The sequence below is a fragment of the Cebus imitator genome, unplaced genomic scaffold, assembly GCF_001604975.1.
Source record: "Cebus imitator isolate Cc_AM_T3 unplaced genomic scaffold, Cebus_imitator-1.0 Scaffold509, whole genome shotgun sequence".
NCBI classification, from domain to species: domain Eukaryota; kingdom Metazoa; phylum Chordata; class Mammalia; order Primates; family Cebidae; genus Cebus; species Cebus imitator.
The window spans coordinates 1,241,044-1,259,235 of record NW_016107824.1 but is presented as its reverse complement, the minus strand read 5'-3'; the positions used below and the strand labels follow the sequence as shown (position 1 = coordinate 1,259,235).

The window sequence follows — 18,192 nt, the reverse complement described above, 5'->3', positions numbered from 1 at the left end:
TGACCCCGTGATCTGCCTGTCTTGGACTCCCAAAGTGCTGGGATTACAGGCGTGAGCCATTGCACCTGGCCTAAACATTTTTTTAAATCACATGTCCATGTGGGCAGGTGAGTGTGTCATCACTTTGATATGGAAATCACTTTTTTCCAGTTGCTAAAGAGCCCCTGACTAAGCCCTCCAGGCGGCCCCTTCTCAAGGCCCTTGTATGGCCACCAGTCTCCTCCGTGCCCTAGCCCTGTCTGTCCCCCTGGATACACAAAGGCCCTCATGGTCACTAATATGTTGGCTCTCACTTTTATGACTATGATTTGTTATCTATTCTGTGTATCTGGATGCCCGGTGTCCAGTCATGCCCGCTGGCATCTCGGCCGTGGGAAGCAGAAAAGTTCCTTTTTAAAGTTTCCTTCTTGTTAAAAATAAGTGTGCTAATAACTTTGTGAAGCCCTGTCCTATGTAGCTGTTAGATGTGCCGTGCTCACAGGCACATGGTACATTCTGTGTCCTGGTACTTCAACTGAGACATCTGTGCTGGGCGTGCTCACAGGCATGTCCCAGCTCTCCATTGCTTTTACCTGTTTAGAAAAGTTGTAAGTTGTTAGCCAATTGCATTTTAGTGTAGATTGTGAGGTCTGGCTCCAGCCAACGGAGATCAGACACAGCAGCAAGGATGACCCCACATGCGTGAGGGATAAATTTGTCTATTTTCCTTTGTTCATTGTACTCTCATGGCAAGATGGCTAGCGAGGGTCCCCTTCCTGCAGCCCAGGGAGTAAAAATTGCATTGCTGAAAAATCCTTTGTCTCAGTGCTGATTTTTCTTTGCAGCACCGAGCATCTATTTCCAACACTGGCCAACCCATAGGAGGAGAGAGACGCTAAGACCTGGTCAGTCCAGGCACCCCGACGTCCTCACCAGGGCTGGGATGAGGAGTGTGGAAAGAAAACTGTTCCTCTTCACAGGTTCCCTTCTTGTTAAAGAATAAAAAATGCTAGAAATAATAGTTTCTTTTAAAGACTGACTTCCTTCACAGCCTTCTTGGTTTTTTGGTTTTTGGGGTTTTTTTTGCTAATTACTCTTTGAGAAGCCCTATCCTACGTAGCTGTTAGATATAAAGGAATGGGTACATTCTATGTCCTTGTGCTTTAACCAAGACGTTTGTCTGGACAAGCTCAGGCACGTCCCCACTGGCGGCCTGTGCCCCTCCTTATTTAGAAATGTTATTACTTTTCTAAGTCCTTTCGCAAGCAACTCCCTGCTTTCCTTTGTTCTCCATTACCTTTACCTATTTAGCAAAGTTTTAAGTTGTTAGCCAATTGGGTTTAGCTTAGACTGTGAGGTCCAGCTCCAACCAGTGGAGACGGGACAGAGCAGTAAGGACCCGGTGCATAAGGCATACACTGTCATGGCAGGACTGCTGATGGGTAGCACCCTTTCTGCAGAAAGTAAAATTGCCCTGTTGAGAAAACGTTTTCTCTGAATGCTAATTTTTCCTTTCGGCACCTAGGAACAAGCATCTGGTTCTAACAGGGAGGCTGGGGCAGGCACTCACAAGATGCCTCATTGTAGTAGACGCTGATCCGCTCCAGCTGCAAGTCAGAGTCGCCCACGTAGTTGCCACTGGGGTCTATGCCATGCTCATCACTGATGACTTCCCAGAACTGCAAAAGAAGTTGGCGGGGGGGTGGTCAGCAGGCAGCCCGTAAGCCCCAGCCAGGCCCTTTCCCTTGTGAAGCCTTATAGCCCTCAGTATAAAATTAGGGCTTTGGACCCAAGGCCTCCACTAGCCCCATTCAAAAGAGAGCCCCACGCTCTGTCATCTGTCAAAAAATTGCCATAGTAAATATGCACCTGGACTCATGCACGCCCAGGCTGACCACAGCCCCAGGATGGCTCAAGGTTCAACAGCCTGACACCCAGGCTCCCAGGCCCAGCTCTGCACCTGCTGCCAAGGGCCTGGGCCAGCTGATGCGTCCATGAAGGGCATTGGTAATAAACACCTTGAGAGATAGGTTTCATTATCCCTTCTTTTCAGGCAAGGAAATTGAGACACAGAGGGTAGAGACACCCACAGTAGCTGGCAGAGGAGGGTGGCCGGGTTCAGAGGCACAGAGCTCACGATCGTATCTGGCTGCTACACCTGCCCCTCCACATCAGAGCAAACCATATCCAGTGATGGTGCTGGGACATCACTGTCCTCAGCCAACGGGACTCATAGGGACCTGGACAACCATGTCATCAAGGACCCCCAGCTGGGTCTGCAGAAGGGTCCTTGGGGTCCCAAATGGGAAGCAACTTGCCTGGGGTCACCCAGCCTGTCCACGTGGGGCTGGCATTATCCCAGCTCCCAGGGGTCGGCCTCTCTCTTCCTGCCACCCCACTTCTTCCTCCCGAATGCAAACCTGCAGTGCTTCCCAGACTCTGCTCCCACAACTGCTGCAGAGCAGAGCCTAGACTCAGGGGCTGGACCTGCTGGGTTCACAGATCCTTCTCCCACCCTTCCCAACTGTGTGACCTTGGGTGGGTCACAACGATTCTGTAACTCAGTGTCCTCATCTGTTCAATGTGTGTGATGATAGCAGGTCTTTGTGAGAATGAAGTGAGTTAATCTGTGTAAGGCATATAAATGGCATATGGCAAACACAGAATTATTAGCACATAGGTGTGCACACGGAGACACACACCCCTAGGTGAGAGGAAGGCTTTCAGAGAGATGCCACCTCACAGCGGGACACACCCTGATGGCCAACCGCGGCTGTGCCCGGGAGCAGCGTTTGCAGGCAGCAGGCCTCCTGGGACACCGGCCATGTGGTTTCCCGGGGCTGTCTGACCTCTCCCAGTACCCTTTGTGCTGACTCCTCAGGGGTGACTTTCAGATGAGCTGATGGGTTTGAAGGCCTCAAGAAACGAGGGCCACTATATGTGAGTCATGTGCCGGAGAAAAGGTTACTCAAGAAAAAAGCAGGGTAGGAAACAATTTGGCAGCTGGGCACAGTGGCTTATGCCTGAAATCCCAGCACTTTGGGAGGCTGAGGTGGGAGGAGCCTGAGACTGCAGACCAAGATGCGCTTTGGAACGGAGATGGGGAAGAGACGTTTTAAGATGCTTCTACTTAAAGGGGTTACTTTAGAGGAAACTGCTCTGTGCAGGAGGCAGGACTGGGTGGCAGCAAGCATGAGCCTCAGAGTTCACCTCAAGACCCCATCTCAAAATAAATACACAAAGGCCAGGAGTGGGGGCTCACCCCTGTAATACCAGCACTTTGGGAGGCTGAGGTGGGCGGATCACCAGAGGTCACCAGGACCAGGAGTTCGGGACCAGGCTGGTCAACACGGTGAAACCCTGTCTCTACTAAAAATACAAAAATTAGCCAGACGTGGTGGCTCACACATCCCAGCTACTCAGGAGGCTGAGGCAGAAGAATCGCTTGAACCTGGGAGGCAGAGGCTGTGGTGAGCCGAGATCATGCCACTGCACTCTAGCCTGGGCCACAGAGTAAGACTGTCCTAAAGAAAAAAAATCTCAAAGGAAAAAAAAAGAGAGAAAAAGAAAAGCACTTTTTTCAGGCGCGGTGGCTCACACCTGCAATCCCAGCACTTTGGGAAGTAGAGGCAGTGAGTCATCTGAGGTCAGGAGTTCAAGAACAGCCTGGGCAACATAGCGAAATCCCATCTCCACTAAAACTAAAATTCCCCAGTACTTTGGGAGGTTGAGGTGGGCAGATCAGGCATTCAAGACCAGCCTGACCAACATGGTGAAACTCTGTCTCTACTAAAAATAAAAAAACTAGCCAGGCGTGGTGGCACACACCTGTAATCCCAGCTACCCAGGAGGCTGAGGCAGGAGAATCGCTTGAACCCAGGAGGTAGAGGTTGCAGTGAGCCGAGATTGTGCCACTGCACTCCATTCTGGGCAACAGAGTGAGAATCCATCTCAAGAAAAAAAAAACTAGCCAGGCGTGGTGGCGGGTGCCTGTAATCTCAGATTCAAGAGGCTGAGGCAGAAGGATCGCTTGAACTCAGAAGGCAAAGTTTGCAGTGAGCTTATATTACTCCACTGCACTCAACCCTGGGCAACAGAGGGAGACTCCATCTCAAAAAAGAGAAAGAAACCCGTCACGGGTGCTTCTCTATGTGGGCTGGACTGGGAGAAGCTTCTTCCCACTGCATATCCTTCGGTATTGCTGGGATTTTGTTATGAGCACATGGCAGCTTTTCAAAGGAAAATTGTTAAAAATAAATGTCTTTAAAACAGTGTAATTATTGTAACATGTACAGGAGCATTCACCTCTGATGACAGTCTCTCAGGATACCCGTTCTTCCTGAGAGTGTCACCAGAGCTCACCTCTCCACAAGGGTCACGAATGGATTTCTTTCTGCCTTTTGTGCATTTTTGTCATTGCTAAGTTTTATTCTTTTTGCATTAAGTTTTTTGCTTGTTCATTTGTTTTTGAGATGAAGCCCAGGATGAAGTGCAATGGCGCTATCTCAGCTCACTGCAGCTTCCTCCTCCCGGGTTCAAGTAATTCTCCTGCCTCAGCCTCCCGAGTAGCTGGGACTACAGGCTTCTGCCACCACGCCCAGCTAATTTTTGTATTTTTAGTAGAGACAGGGTTTCACCGTGTTAGCCAGTATGGTCTCGATCTCCTGACCTTGTGTTCTGCCCACCTTGGCCTCTCAAAGGGCTGGGATCACAGGTGTGAGCCACTGCACCTGCCAAGTTTTTAAATTATAAAAATGAAATCAGGCTGGGCGTGGTGGCTCATGCCTGTAATCCCAGCACTTTGGGATGCTGAGGCAGAGAGATCACTTGAGGTAAGGCGTTTGAGACCAGTCTGGCCAACTTGGCAAAACCCCGTTTCTACTAAAAATACAAAAATAAGCCAGCCATGGTAGTGCACACCTGCAATCCCAGCTACTTGGGAGTCTGAGACATAAAAATCACTTGAACCACCGCACACCAGCCTGTGTGAGAAGAGCAAGACCCTGTCTCAAAAAAAAAAAAAAAAAACGAAAACCAGAAACCGAACCCTAAAAACAAAACTCAAAACCGGCCTTGGGAGCCGCGAGGTGCCCGGCCTAGGCGCTGTCCTTGGTGCTGACTTCGAGCCGCGCTTGGGGTCCCGGGGAAAGCGGGGCCGGGAGTCGGGGGCGGCGGCTCCCGGGGCAGCTGCTGCGCGACTGCGGCCTCCGCGACGACCCCCGGGCCCCCTGGGACCCCTGGGACCCCCCCACGCGGCTCCAGCCCGGCCCCGGCTCCGCAGGGGCGCTCAGGCGGGGGGGCGGGGCGAGCCAGGGCGCAGTCTCCCATTGGCTGCGAGCGCCAGGCCCCGCCCACTCACCGCCCCGCCCAGCAGCCGCCGGGAGGGGGCGCCGGAGCGCGCACTGAGGACAAAGGCCCCCCCGGCCGCGGCAGGCGGCACCGCCCCGGGGCGGAGCCCGCGCGCCGGGAGAGGGAGCCCGGGCCCCGGCGGGGCCTCTGCGGCAGCCGCGCGGCGCGGGTCCTGCGGGCCCCGGTGTTTCCGCACGACCGGGCCCGCGCCTGCCCCCGGGGTGACTGCGGGCGGCCGCGTGGCTTCCGGGCCTCCGGGTTTGCTGCTCCTCGGGGCGCATGCCTGCGAGATGCCGGCGCGGTGCACCGCGCGGGGGTGACCCGCGTGACCACCTGGGACCCGGCTTTGCTCCCGGCCTCCAGTCGCCCCGGCCAGGCGCCTCCCAGAGTCCAGGGGCCTCGCTGCGCAGACAGGCACCATCCGAGGACCCCCAAACTGGGAAGCGGCCGCCTTGCCCGCCTTCAGCTGCTGCCGCCCACCCACCCGGCCGCCCCGGCCAGCTGTGGGAGTGGGGGCCGAGAATGGCCAGGCCCGCGGGAATTCGCGTTTGACCTCTGGAGACATGAGCTGCTTCCCATTGCTTCCACAGGGAAGGGTGGAAAGGAGCAGACTTTTCCCCCCGAGATTTACTTCCCTGTTTTTGCATTGTTAAAAAGAATCGTATGTTATCATTATTGTTATTTTGAGACAAAGTCTCGCACTGTCGCCTAGGTGGCAGTGCAGTGGTGCGGTCACAGCTCACTGCAAACTCGACCTCCCAGGCTAAAGTGATTCTCCCATCGCAGACTCCCAAGTAGCTGGGACTACAGGCGCAGGCCACCACCCCAGGCTGATTCATTTATTTATTATTATTTTTTAATAGAAACGGAGTTTCACCATGTTCCCCAGGCTGGTCCACTACTCCTGTGCTAAAGCGATCCTCCCGTTCCAGTCTCACAAAGTGCTGGGATTACATGAGATTACTGAGCCACCGTGCCCAGCCAGGTATTAATTTTTAAAACAAAATAAATTAAGAAAAAACAACTCAAAAGGAATAAAAAGTAGTGGGCAAACTAAGGCTCCAGTGCTGAGAAGCGGAGCTCGAGGCAAGACAAGGACCCAGCCGGGGGCAGAGCTGCCTCTGCCGCGTGGAGCCTCGGGGGATGTCTGCCTGTGGACCTGACTTCTAGGTCCCAGCTCTTGCCTGACAAGGGCCATGTGTGACCACAGCTCTGCGCCCATCCCAGCCACAGAAGGAGGAACCCCAGGTGGGCTTCAGGGCTGCCTGCCCTCCCTCCCCCCAGCGACCCCTGACCCTCGCAGGAGCAGATGTTCAGGGCAGGCTCTGCCCCAGTGACCACATTAATGAGACCTTGGCCCCTCCCATCAGGCCAGGGCAGCTGTCAGAGGGTGCTCCGGGAGTTCTCGTCTGATTTGAGGCCACTGTCCCCCAGGCCTCCCCTCCCCCAGGCTCTCCTTGGCAGGCACAGCTGTCTCCTTGGGTGATTAGAGTCTCCCCACTACTGGGCCTCCCACCCTCGGAGGCGCCTCCACCCGGAGCCAAAGTTGCAATTTACATGTCAGCCACGTGGCTGGCCCTGTTGTAATTAGCTTTTTGTTCCTGGCTGGTTTCCATGGCAACAGCCTCGCGAGGAAGCCTTTCTCTGGCCCCTTCCTCTGCAAGACCGGTCTCCTCCAGCCCCTCCTTCCCGGAATCAGCGCTGCACCAGCCCCGAGCTGGGTCCCTAGCCTTGGTCCTGACAAAGCCGGCCTCCCCTACCCGGGTTTCCCAGGACTGTTCCGAGCGCAGATCCTTTGGCAAGCAGGCACCGCCCGCCCTGCCCGAGCCCCAGGGTGGCTCCTGCCAGGGAGGCGGACCAAGGGGCAGCCCGGCTCTCTGGCACCTGCTGTGTGACCTTGGGCCAGGGACAGCCTCCCAGGACCAGGGGACATGACATCCTCTAAATGATTTAGGCGGGGGTCCCTGCACAACGACACCAACGCCCCTTCCTGCCTGGCCCGGACGTCTGCGAGGTGGGCTAACAATGGAGGGAGGGGCGCGCCGCGGTGCAGCATCCACACCCCACAGCCCGGCTTTGTTCCCACGTCCAATCCCCAGACTGGTAGACCCTGGGTGGGCGCGGTCAAGCCCCGCGGGGGTGGCCCAGGGGCGGCTGCGCCGACGGAGAGCGCGGTCCTCCACCAAGGCCGCCTCGAGTCCAGGCCCAACCCCTCCAACAAAGGGACAGGGTGGGGCCAGGACGCCAAGGGGTGTCGGAGCATCAGGACGGCTCAGGCCTCTCGGGGGACGTTCGGCTCCTCGAGGGGGAGGTTCGAGCCGAGGGAATCACGGCTGTGGGGAGAGCCCCACCCACCCAAACCTGCCCATCCCACCCATCTCACTCAGGGCTATGTTGCGGGCCCAAAAGAGAGGGCCACGCCCAGACAGGGCCCCCAGCTGCACCTGCCGAGGCCTGGTGGAGGGGGTGCAGGTGTGGAGGGGGCTGAGGCTTCGCGACTGACGTGAGCTGCGCCCCGACAGCCCGAGGCCACCGGGGCAGGGGCGGAGAGTTGAGGGCGAGAGTCCCAGGGCGGGAGCCCCGCGTCCCGGCCGCCCGGCTCGGCGCGGGGGACATCCCTTTGTTGCAGGTTTGCAGGGGCGGGGGCGGCTGGAGGTGCGGGCCGCGGGGCACGGCGCCTCCCTCCTCCCGCCCTGCGGCCGGGACAGGCCGGGGCGCGCAGCCTCACCTTGGCCCCGATCTGGTTGCCGCACTGGCCGGCCTGGATGTGCACGATCTCCCTCATGCTGGGCGCGTCTGGCGGGCGGCTGCGGACTGGCGCGGGCGGGCCGGGCTGGCTGCTGAGGGTCGGGACCGCGGCCGTGGGCTCTTATAGCTGCGGCCCCGCCCGCCGCATCGACTGATGTCATCGCGGGCGGCCAATCGGGAGGCGCCGCCGCAGAAAGCCGCCCGGCCCGCAGGCTCCGCACCGCGCGTCCCCGCCGCATCCTCCGCCCCGCGCGTCCCCGCCGCATCCTCCGCCCCGCGCGTCCCCGCCGTATCTTCAGCCCCGCACGTCCCCGCCCGCCGCGCGCAATGCGGCGCCCCTCCCGCAGCCAAGGATCCCGCAGCGCTGGGCCCGGCGCGGTCCGGGGGCCCCCCGCACTGGAAAGGAGGGGCTGGCTCACGGAGGAGCCGGCTGCGGGGGCGTCGGGATCCAGGGAGGACAATGGAAACCCCCTGGGCCCTGGGAACCCCGCCCCCAGCTACCCTCTGGGTCCCACCCTGGCGACAGCCCCACCCTGCGGTTTGTAAGGAGGGCCTTTTTTCCTCACGCCCGTTTAGGGACCAGCCGCATCTTCCCAGCTCCCTGTCTTTTGGCAGTCAAGGTGCTCTGAGCTCTGCCCGCCCGTTTGGGTGGGGGAGGTAGGTGGAGGCTGACGCAGGCCCTGAACCCACCGTCCGATCAGGCCTGGGAAAAGCCCGAGGCGGGAGGCCGCGGGCACAGGGGGGTGGCGGCGGCTGCCAGCGAGCTCTGTGGGTCGCCAGCTTCCGCAGTTGGGGGGCCACCCGGCCGCCTCCCTCAGGGGACTGCCGAGAGAGTTCAGAGGAGCTTTGTGGCCCGGGCGCGCGCAGCACCTGGACGTGCCTCTGCCTTGCGCATCGGTGTCAGGAGCTGTCACAAGGACGCACAAGCCAGGGAAGAACCCGGCCGGGGTGGGGGAGGGTGGGCCGCAGCTTCTATCTGACTCACTCCCTGAGGTCGAGACTGCGCAGGGTGCCTCGGGGGAACAAGAGGAGCTGAGTCTGCTGGTCAGAGAAGGGAGGGACAGAAGGACGGCAGGGCTCGCAGCATCAGCTACACACAGCGCCGACCTCCTCCTGGGCCGTGGATTACAGCGATACCACCTTATAACGAGATCCTTCTGACATTTCAATGACAAAAATCCTTCAGGAAAGATCTGACAGTGCGCAGTGTACAGACGACCCCGCCTCCCGCAAGTCGGCATTCATTTCCCAAAATGAACAGCTGCAAACACGACGCCTGTGTCGGGTCTGTGTGCACAGGGGTGTGTGGGGGTGGCGTGTCACTGGGCCTGTCTCTCTCTTTTCTCTCAAGAGAAGCTCCCCGGTTCAGAAAGTCAAGAAATGGATCTTTTGTTCTCAAGAGATGCCCCTCCCCACAAGTGCTTACGTGGCTGTGGTTGGGGTCTAGCTTCCTTGGGGTCCTCCCTGTCCCTGTTTAAGGGGGTCCTGAGTGAGCATCTCGGGTGCCTCCCTGTCTCAGCGAGGGAAGAAGCTTTGCAGCCTCAGGCCAGCCAGCTCCGGCTCTGTCCTCAGAGGGCTCTGGTGCCAGGCTTAAGGCTGACTCACTGTCCCGTCTCCCAGAAGAGGCAGGCCCTGCCAGGAAGCAGTTCCCCATCCTAAGGCTGGATCTGATGCAGGGGTGGGGCTGGTCAGGGGGCTGCTTACTGGGCCTGCCGGGGCGCTGGCTGATGGCACCCCTGCAGCCTCCGTTGAGCCTGTCCCCGGATGGAGGCTGAGTGCTCAGCGTCTGCAGACGGAATGGAGATCGTCTTCTCAGCGACATGCCCAGGTTTCAGCAGAGGGATGACCCGGGCTCCACTGCTCCCCAGAACCGGGCACCAGTGTTACCCTCGGGGACTCGCTTCCAGGGACCTGTCCACTGGCTGGACCCCTGCCTCATCCCCATCGTCAGAGGCCTCACCTCAAGTACAGACCCCACCTGCCCACTCCCAGAAGGGCAGTACTGGGTGGAGAACAGACCCAGCCCCCCGACCCCCAGACCCCAGACCCCCTGCACTGGAGCCCCTTCTGGCCATCTCAGAGTGCACGGGGATGGTCCCATTCACGGCTGATCATGGCTGGAGGGACTCAGGGCCAGGGCAGGGAAAAAGGAATGTGTCCCAGCTGAGGTCACATGTGGTCACATAGAGGACTGGGCACCTGTTTCTACTCCAGCTGGGACGGTGTCAGAGTGGAGGGGACTGGGACCTGCTGCACCTGCTCCTCCCTCCGGGCTGGGCTTTGCAAGCACGGAGAGAAAGCCAAGGAGCAGTCAGCACAAGCCTGGCTGGGGCCTCCACATCCCCAGGCACTCAGAGCCTCTGGGGCTGTGGCTTCCTCACCTGGCAAGGTGGGCCGTGCTTTCTGGGACTCCTTTCTTCCCTCTCTTGACTCTCATCTCTGACGACGTTCCACTCCCCTTCCCTCCACCCGCAAACTTCAAGCACTTTCTGGAAGGGGCTAAGGTGGGTGATGCTGAGTCACATTTATTATGACTCCCGGCCCTGTGCTCCCAGGCACTGGTCACTGATTCAGGCATTGGCCAGAGCTGTCTGCCTCGGCAACTGGCACAGAAAAGCAGGCTGAGGACCCAGTCCCAGTCACCATGACAAGCCTTAGAACCGGCCCTCGGAAGGGATCAGCCCCACGCCACTTGTGAGGCTCCTGCAAACCTGGTCCCTTAGCCTGAGTCACGGATTTCACTTCCTGCTGCAGGAGCTGCTGCATGGCTGTGGCTAAGCTGGTCACAAAGCCCCTTCTCCTGGGACTGTGGTGGGAGCAGACTCCCTCGCAGAGGCTCTTGGCACACATTTCCACCCAGAGACTTCATGTCCCAGCTGACGAGGGCACAGGTCCTGAGAGTTGGCAGCAAAGATAGGGTGGGGTGGGTGCTGCCCAGTCATCGGAGCAGGTGGAGTGCCCCAGGAGTGGGTCGAAAATGTCTCTTCAGGAGCCCGGAGCCTGACAACTTCCCACGGCCTCCTCCATTCCCCATGACTGCTGGTGAGGAGTCCTGCCTGCACTTTTGCATAGAATCTTCTCCCTGGTCCCAGAAGGGTCTGCGCTTCAACACTTTGGGAGATCATTTAGTCCCTCCTCTTTGACAAATGGGGACACGGGAGGTACAGGACCGCCCAGGGTCACACAGGAGCCAGGCCACACACTGTCACCACCTCCCTCTGCCCAGCACCCCGGCCACCACCCTGCAGGCCGCCTGTGCCGTGCGCACCAGGAGCACAGCAGCACCTCCTTGAGCGTCCTGCAGAGCTCCTGGCTGCGGAAAGCGTAGATGAGGGGGTCGATGATGGTGTTGCAGATGATGAGGGTCAGAAAGACCTTGAAGTTCTTGAAGATACAGCTGCAGGTCAGGTGCTGAGGGCAGAAGACGACCAGTGTGAGATGCAGGAAGAAGGGGCCCCAGCAGAGAAAGAAGATGCCCAGCAGGATGGTGAGGGTGGCAGCACCTCTGAGGCCAAAGCCCTGGTGGGCTGGCGGCTGTCTCTTGTGGAGCCGGGTGATGCCCTGGGCATGCTGGCAGGCCCGGGCCAGCATGTGGACGTACAGCACAGCCATGAGCACTAGCATGGTCAGGAAGACCACAAGGCACAGCAGGGCGACCACGTGTTCGTAGTAGGTGATGAAGAGTGTGCTGGAGGTGACACTGGCCACCCAGATGGCCGCGATCACTCTCTGCACCCGCGGCAGCGTCATGATGCTGTGGTAGCGCAGTGCGTAGAAGATGGAGATGTAACGGTCCACAGCGATGGCGCCCACGAAGCAGAGGCTGCACAGCATGGAGCTATAGGTGAGCACGTCGATGGTGTTGTGCAGCTGCTGGACCACCGAGGCCCGGGTCGCCAGCGCGCCAGCCTCCAGCAGGACGACGACGGCCGTCTCCAGCATGTTGCTGCCGCTCACCAGCAGGTCCGATAGGGCCAGGCAGCAGATGAAGCAGTACATGGGCGAGTGCAGGTTGCGGTTCTTAGCGATGGCGGCCACGACCAGCATATTCTCCACCAAGCTCACCAGCCCCAGGCTGAGGAAGAGCCCGTCGGGGATGGACACCTCCAGGCATGGGGCTCCTGTGTGGTTAGCAGCCAGCCCCAGGTTGGAGGTGGCTGTGGGGGTGGAGTTGAGGGACCCCAGGAGTTTCCTCTGAGCTCCCTGCATAGGCATAGTCCCGTCCAGGAAGCAGGAAGGGGTCGTTGGAGGCTCCCAGGTCCCCACAGTTCTCCCCCTGCAGGTGTCCTGCTCAGCTCATGGTGCTGCTGGGGAGCCTTGGGTGTCCCCCATGCCTGCCTCATTCCATCCGGGCACCCCCCAGATCTGCCCTCACACTCACCCTCTCCCTCCTGGACCGGCCAGCTTGGGCATGTCCGAGCCAGTCGACACTTCCTAGCATGAACCCTCTGACATCAGGGCATCTCACAACCAATTCGGACAAACCTGGTCCTCAGCTCCCTCCTTGCCTCTTCCCTAGAGGCCGCTCAGGTCCCCAGGACATCTCCATACCTCTGGCCCCTCCTGGCCTCTGAGACCTCTGCCTGCCTCCTGCTTCCCTGGGCCAGGGTTGGACTGAGGTCCTGGGAAGAATGGAGCCTTTCTCTGCATCTTTAAAGTCATCCTCGGAGCCCCTCCCATGAGGGCGGCCACATGATGGGCGTGTGCCCGGGATGCGTGAGCGCCCACCCCCGCCTGGCCTGCCATCAGGCAGCGCACAGCACCCAGAGAGTCCCACACAGAGCCCATCTCCTTCACATTAAAAAACACCGCCATCTGTCCAGGTCACCAGGGCCCCTGCCTGGCCTCCCCTCCAGGAGTCCAGGGTTTTCCCTGGCCCTGCCCCCTCCAGAGGCTCCTCCGCCTCAGATAGTCACAGCCCCAGCCCCTAACCCCACTCCCCATGTCAGCAGCTCAGTGAGGACAGGGGCCTCTTCTGCTCTCAGCCGAAGCATGCATGGAGCAACTCAGCCGTCAGCGTTCATGGAAGATTTGGGGGTTGTACCCGGTAGAACTTTCCAATAATTAAAGTTCTGGAAACTGAGTGGACCCTGGCAGAGACACACATCACAGGGGTATGAGAGGCTTCCAGGCAGGGCAGAGGGTGAAAAGGCCCAATGCCAGAGGTCCCCGAAGGGGGTGATGCTTCTAGGTATCACACAGAGCCTGAGGCCGCTCTGGCCCCTGCCCCTGAGGGCCCAGGCTCGCCCAGCCAGAGGAGCAGCCCCCTCAATGGCAGCCCTGGGGCTGGGGGTGTCGCTTTCTGGGCGCGGACCAGCAGACTGGCTGGGGGGCACCCTGGTGAGGTGTCGGGACCCTCCAGTCATCTCACGGCTCGTCCTCACTGGGGCACCTGGGACACTGCTCCTGCCCTCCCCGAGCAATGCCCCCACTTCCGCTGGGGAGGCACCACAGGCCCAGCAGCAGAAGCCACATCAAAGGCGGACCTCTCGCCTCCAGCCTCCAGCCAGTGGCCGCACGCAGTGCTCTGCCATCCGTTCACAGCAGTCGGGTGTGGCCCCCAGGCCCAGCAGGGAGGGCATCTTTGTGCGTTCACTCCAGGGCGCTCCCAGCACTTCCTTGCTGAACGCTGCGTCCATGCTGACAAAAAACCTCCTTCTGGAGGAGGAAGTGGGACGGGGAACCGAATTATTCATCCCATTTACAGGTGCTGAAAAGGAAGCAAGGGGACAGGCACCGCATCAGGGTTTTAATGTTTGTCCGAGTTCAGATCCCTGCTGTCCCCCACTGGGGTGCCAGTATCTGACCGTGCAATGACCACACCACTCACAAGCCACCTCCGTGTGTGAGCACATCACTATTACCTGTTACATCTGCATTTTGCAATTTATAAGTATTTTTGCTTTAAAGTTTATTATTTTTATTTTTTTGTTTCATTCTGCCACGGAGGCTGGAATGCAGTGGCTTGATCTCTGCTCACTGCAACCTCCACCTCCCGGGTTCAAGTGATTTTCGTGACTCAGTCTCCCAAGTAGCTGGGACTGCAGGTGCCCATGACCACCCCTGGTTAATTTCTGTATTTTTTAGTAGAGATGGGGTTTCGCTGTTGGTCAGGCTGGTCTTGAACTCGTAATCTCAGGTGATCCGCCTGCCTCGGCCTCCCAAAGTGCTGAGATTACAGGTGTGAGCCACCATGCCTGGCCTGCTTAAAAAAAAATTTTTTTTTGAGATGGAGTTTTTCTCTGTCACCCAGGCTGGAGTGCAGTTGCACGATCTTGGCTCACTGTGGTTTCCACCTTCCCAGTTCAAGCAATTCTGCCTCAGCCTCCCAAGTAGCTGGGACTACAGGCGCACACCGCCATGCCCAGCTAATTTTTGTATTTTTTTTTAGTAGAGACGGGGTTTCACCATGTTGGCCAGGATGGTCTTGATCTCCTGATCCACCCGCCTTGGCCTCCCAAAGTGCTGGGATTACAAGCCTGAGCCACTGCAATGGGCCTAAAATGTTTTAATTGAAGTACAACACACATAAAAGTGCACCAATGACAAATATGCAGGCTGAGGGACGCCCCCACCCGAACCAGATACATACGCAGCACCAGACACAGACACTACGTTCCCACCCGGCTCACTCTCTCTGCGCTCAGCTGGATTTGCCCATGCTGGTGGCTGCAATCCTCTGCCTCAGACAGTGGTGTCCATTGTGTGAACACACCACGTGGCATCGGGGTGGCCTCAGACTCCGTATCAATGACAGTGCTGCTGGCAGATTCTTGTACCACCTGATGGACACAGGTGCGTGCACCTGCCGGATGGCATGCAGGAGGGGCATGGGTGGGGCTTCAGCTTTGGGAGACTTGGTCAAACCATCTTCAGACTGGCAGACCGCTGTCTGGTAGCACACAGCTCATTTGGAGAGCATGGCCTATCCACACCTCCCAGACCTGTGGTCTGGCCGCACCCACAGCCTCACCTCAGTCCAGCCTTTTGCATCCCAGGACCTTTGCCACCCCATGCTGTGCTTCCAGCTGAGCACAGGGGAAAGAAGGGTCCCAGATGTGAGGAGGAGGCTGAGCCTGGCTGGGGAAGGCAGATGGCACCATGGTGTGAGGTGCCATGTCGCTGCATAGGAGTCCCTGGACATCCACAGCACCTCACAGACCCAAATCCTGCTCCCCCCTGGCCATGAGCTGGTGAGCAGCGCTATCCCAGCCCACTGCATCCTCACATTTCAGGGATGTTCATGTTCACAGCTCCATAATGAGGGCTTTGAGATAGATGGTGGTTAACCCCAGCCTCCACCCCAGCCACCCAGCCTGGGACTTCAAAGGGCATGAGAATCGGGCAGCCTGCTTCCTGCCAGGACACAGCCGGAGGGCATCGGAAGTGGGTGACCCTGCCACAGGACTCCCACTGTGGTTCTCACTGGATGTGCCTGTCGGGGCACTGTGGGAAGATGAGCTGGAAAAACATTAACGTTCTGACTCGTTATGGTCATGGGGGAGATCAACTAGCATCAGGAATATCTGTGATTAGACACTTTGGAATCAGATCATCCTACAGCTAATTCTATCTGTTTGGATCTCCTCGTGCCTGTGTTGCGCAGCAGGAAGACATGTGGGGCCGGCGTGTCTGCTCACCAGGGTCACGGTGGACAGCACCTTCCCACGAGCAGAGGCATGGTCCCATGGAGCACTTTCCACAAGGACGTTTCTGGACTAGGGCCCCATGAGGACAATGAAGACAGATGCCTTCCTGGGTCTGTTCCATGTCTGGCACCCAAGGTCTGCAACACCCACACACATACGCACACACACACCTGCACCCACACACATACGCGTGCGCACACACGAATATGTACACACATATGCATGCATGCCCTCAGTGTGCACCCAAGGGCTGCAGGGAAACCAGCTCTGTAGCCCAGGGTGGCCTGTCCAGCTGCAGCCATGCACAGGGAGGTGGGGGTCACCGCCGGACCAACAGTCCCGAGCTCTTGGGCCACCGTGAGTCTGCCTCTGGGTCCCAACGTGGTGAGCTCCAGTACAGCTCCCAAGGACAGCCGGGCCCACAGCCCACCTCAGCCCTTGGCTCAGGGGCTGCCAGTTTCCTTTGAACCCAGGGGTGGGGTGTGGGAGGTGCCTGTGTTGAAGACTCTGGGGGGGATCTGGCTCAGTGGAAAAGGGCCCAGCTGGAAAGCAATGCTGCGATGGGCACCGGGGAGGCCACGTGTGCCTCAGGCTCTCGCTGGGCTCTGCAGGGCCGGGGAGGAAGCAGGATCCACCATCCCCCACAAGCATGGAAGAGGCCAAGCCTTGAGAGTAGTCTTCAGATCTCACGGTCATTAGAAACAGGCTCAGCGGCAGCTCACGACATAACCCCAGCAGCAGTGCCAAGGCATCAGTGACCCAGCCACCTCTCAGGACAGCAGGCCTGGGCTCAACCTCTGCTGCACTCACTGTCCCTGGAACACCGGCTCTTCTTTGACTCCCAAGCACAGGACGGCTGCTGGAGCTCCAAACACCACATCCCCGTGTGGGTGGACTCAAGGCATCTGGAACGGAAGAGGCAGGAACCCAGCTCTCCTTGCTTGCCTGTCATTTTTAGAGAACAAGCCCCTGAAGACTCTAGTGGTCCCCCCATCTCAATGGCTGAAGCTCATCACAGGCACCTGGCTGTGGCGGGTGGGGAACCAAGGTAGACTGGGATGATCCCTGCCACCTTCCCTGGAACTAAGTGCAGATCCCCAGCAAAGCCAGTTATGCTGGCATGGAAAAAAGGGTGGGTGAGACACCGGGAGGGCCCCGCTCTGCACCAGCCTGTGCTCCCCAGAGCCTCCTGCTGACCACAGACATCATTCCCTTGCTGCAGAGCAGAAGGAGGCTGCAGCACCATCTCCTGCTGCAGCATCTGGGGAGGGGAACGCAGCAGGTTCAGGATGTCACAGCTGGGACCCCAGTGCACCCCTCCAAACGGCCAGCCCAGTGCAAGGGCTGCACCCTCAGGCCGCCTCTTATCACAGACAGGGGGCCCTCACCGTCCTGGGGAGGGTCCTGCACCCTAGGCTCCCACCTGGGAAATGCTGAGCAGTCAGGCGACACCAGGAATAACATGTGCTCACAGGCCTCAGTGGGCCCTTGATAGGCGATGACACAGTGATGGGGCTTTCTGGGAGGCAGGTCCATGGACCAGGACCCAGCTGGGGCTAGAACATGTCTCCTGCCTCACTGGCCGCCCTAGAGCCTTGAGCAGCCCCTCCTCCCAGCCCCTTGTGCTTGCTGCCTCCTGAGGGTGAAAGATCAGGGTGCTGTGGGGTGCAGGGGACAGAAACCCTGGTGCAGCCACAACAACTTCACGTTCTCGATCCTTCCAGAACCATGCCGGCTTCTGACGCCGTCTGGCTGCAGCCTCTGTCCTGTAGCTGCAACGCTGTGGGATGCACAGGTTCTGGACAGCACTGCTCAAGCGTGCTCAGACCTGCTCCAGCTACACCCCCTCCCCAGGCTGGGGTCCCGGTCAGAGTGGCCCATTCACCCCCAGACCAAATGTCTCCTGATCTTTGCCACACTACCCTTCAGAGCTGCCCATGGACTTCTCTTTCCAAAACATGCTCCTGGGGCTTCTCCTTCAATTCCAGGCACTGCCCTGAAGTTTTCTAATAAAATTATTTTGGCCGTGCATGGTGGCTCACACGTGTAATCCCAGCACTTTGGGAGGCTGAGGTGGGTGGATCACCAGGTCAAAAGATAGAGACCATCCTGGCCAACAAGGTGAAACGCCATCTCTACTAAATATAAAACTTGGGCACGGTGGCTCACACATGTAATCCCAACATTTTGGGAGGCTGAGGTGGGTGGATCACCTGAGTTAAGGCGTTCGAGATTAGCCTGGCCAACATGGTGAAACCCTATCTCTAATAAAAATACAAAAATTAGGCCGGGCACGGTGGCTCAAGCCTGTAATCCCAGCACTTTGGGAGGCCGAGGCGGGTGGATCACGAAGTCAAGAGATCGAGACCATCCTGGTCAACATGGTGAAACCCCGTCTCTACTAAAAATACAAAAAATCAGCTGGGCATGGTGTCGCGTGCCTGTAATCCCAGCTACTCAGGAGTCT

The 18,192-nt window shown here is 58.5% G+C and overlaps 2 protein-coding genes across 2 annotated transcripts in view; both read right to left on the bottom strand.

Moving 5' to 3' along the window:
• LOC108292848 (tubulin beta-3 chain) overlaps window positions 1-12,816 on the bottom strand; it is a 15,283-nt gene extending 2,467 nt beyond the window's left edge. The window contains 4 exon segments of the mRNA XM_037733277.1: window positions 1,526-1,658; window positions 10,819-10,855; window positions 10,857-10,970; window positions 11,336-12,816. Of these exon segments, the coding sequence (XP_037589205.1) occupies window positions 1,526-1,658; window positions 10,819-10,855; window positions 10,857-10,970; window positions 11,336-12,291 (1,240 nt within the window). The 5' untranslated portion in view covers window positions 12,292-12,816.
• A 3,088-nt stretch (window positions 12,817-15,904) lies between these two features.
• The window catches only part of TCF25 (transcription factor 25), a 45,557-nt gene continuing 43,269 nt past the window's right edge, over window positions 15,905-18,192 (bottom strand). The window contains exon 19 of the mRNA XM_037733276.1: window positions 15,905-16,630. The gene's annotated coding sequence lies outside the window, so the exon portion shown is untranslated. The remainder of the gene's footprint in view (window positions 16,631-18,192) is intronic.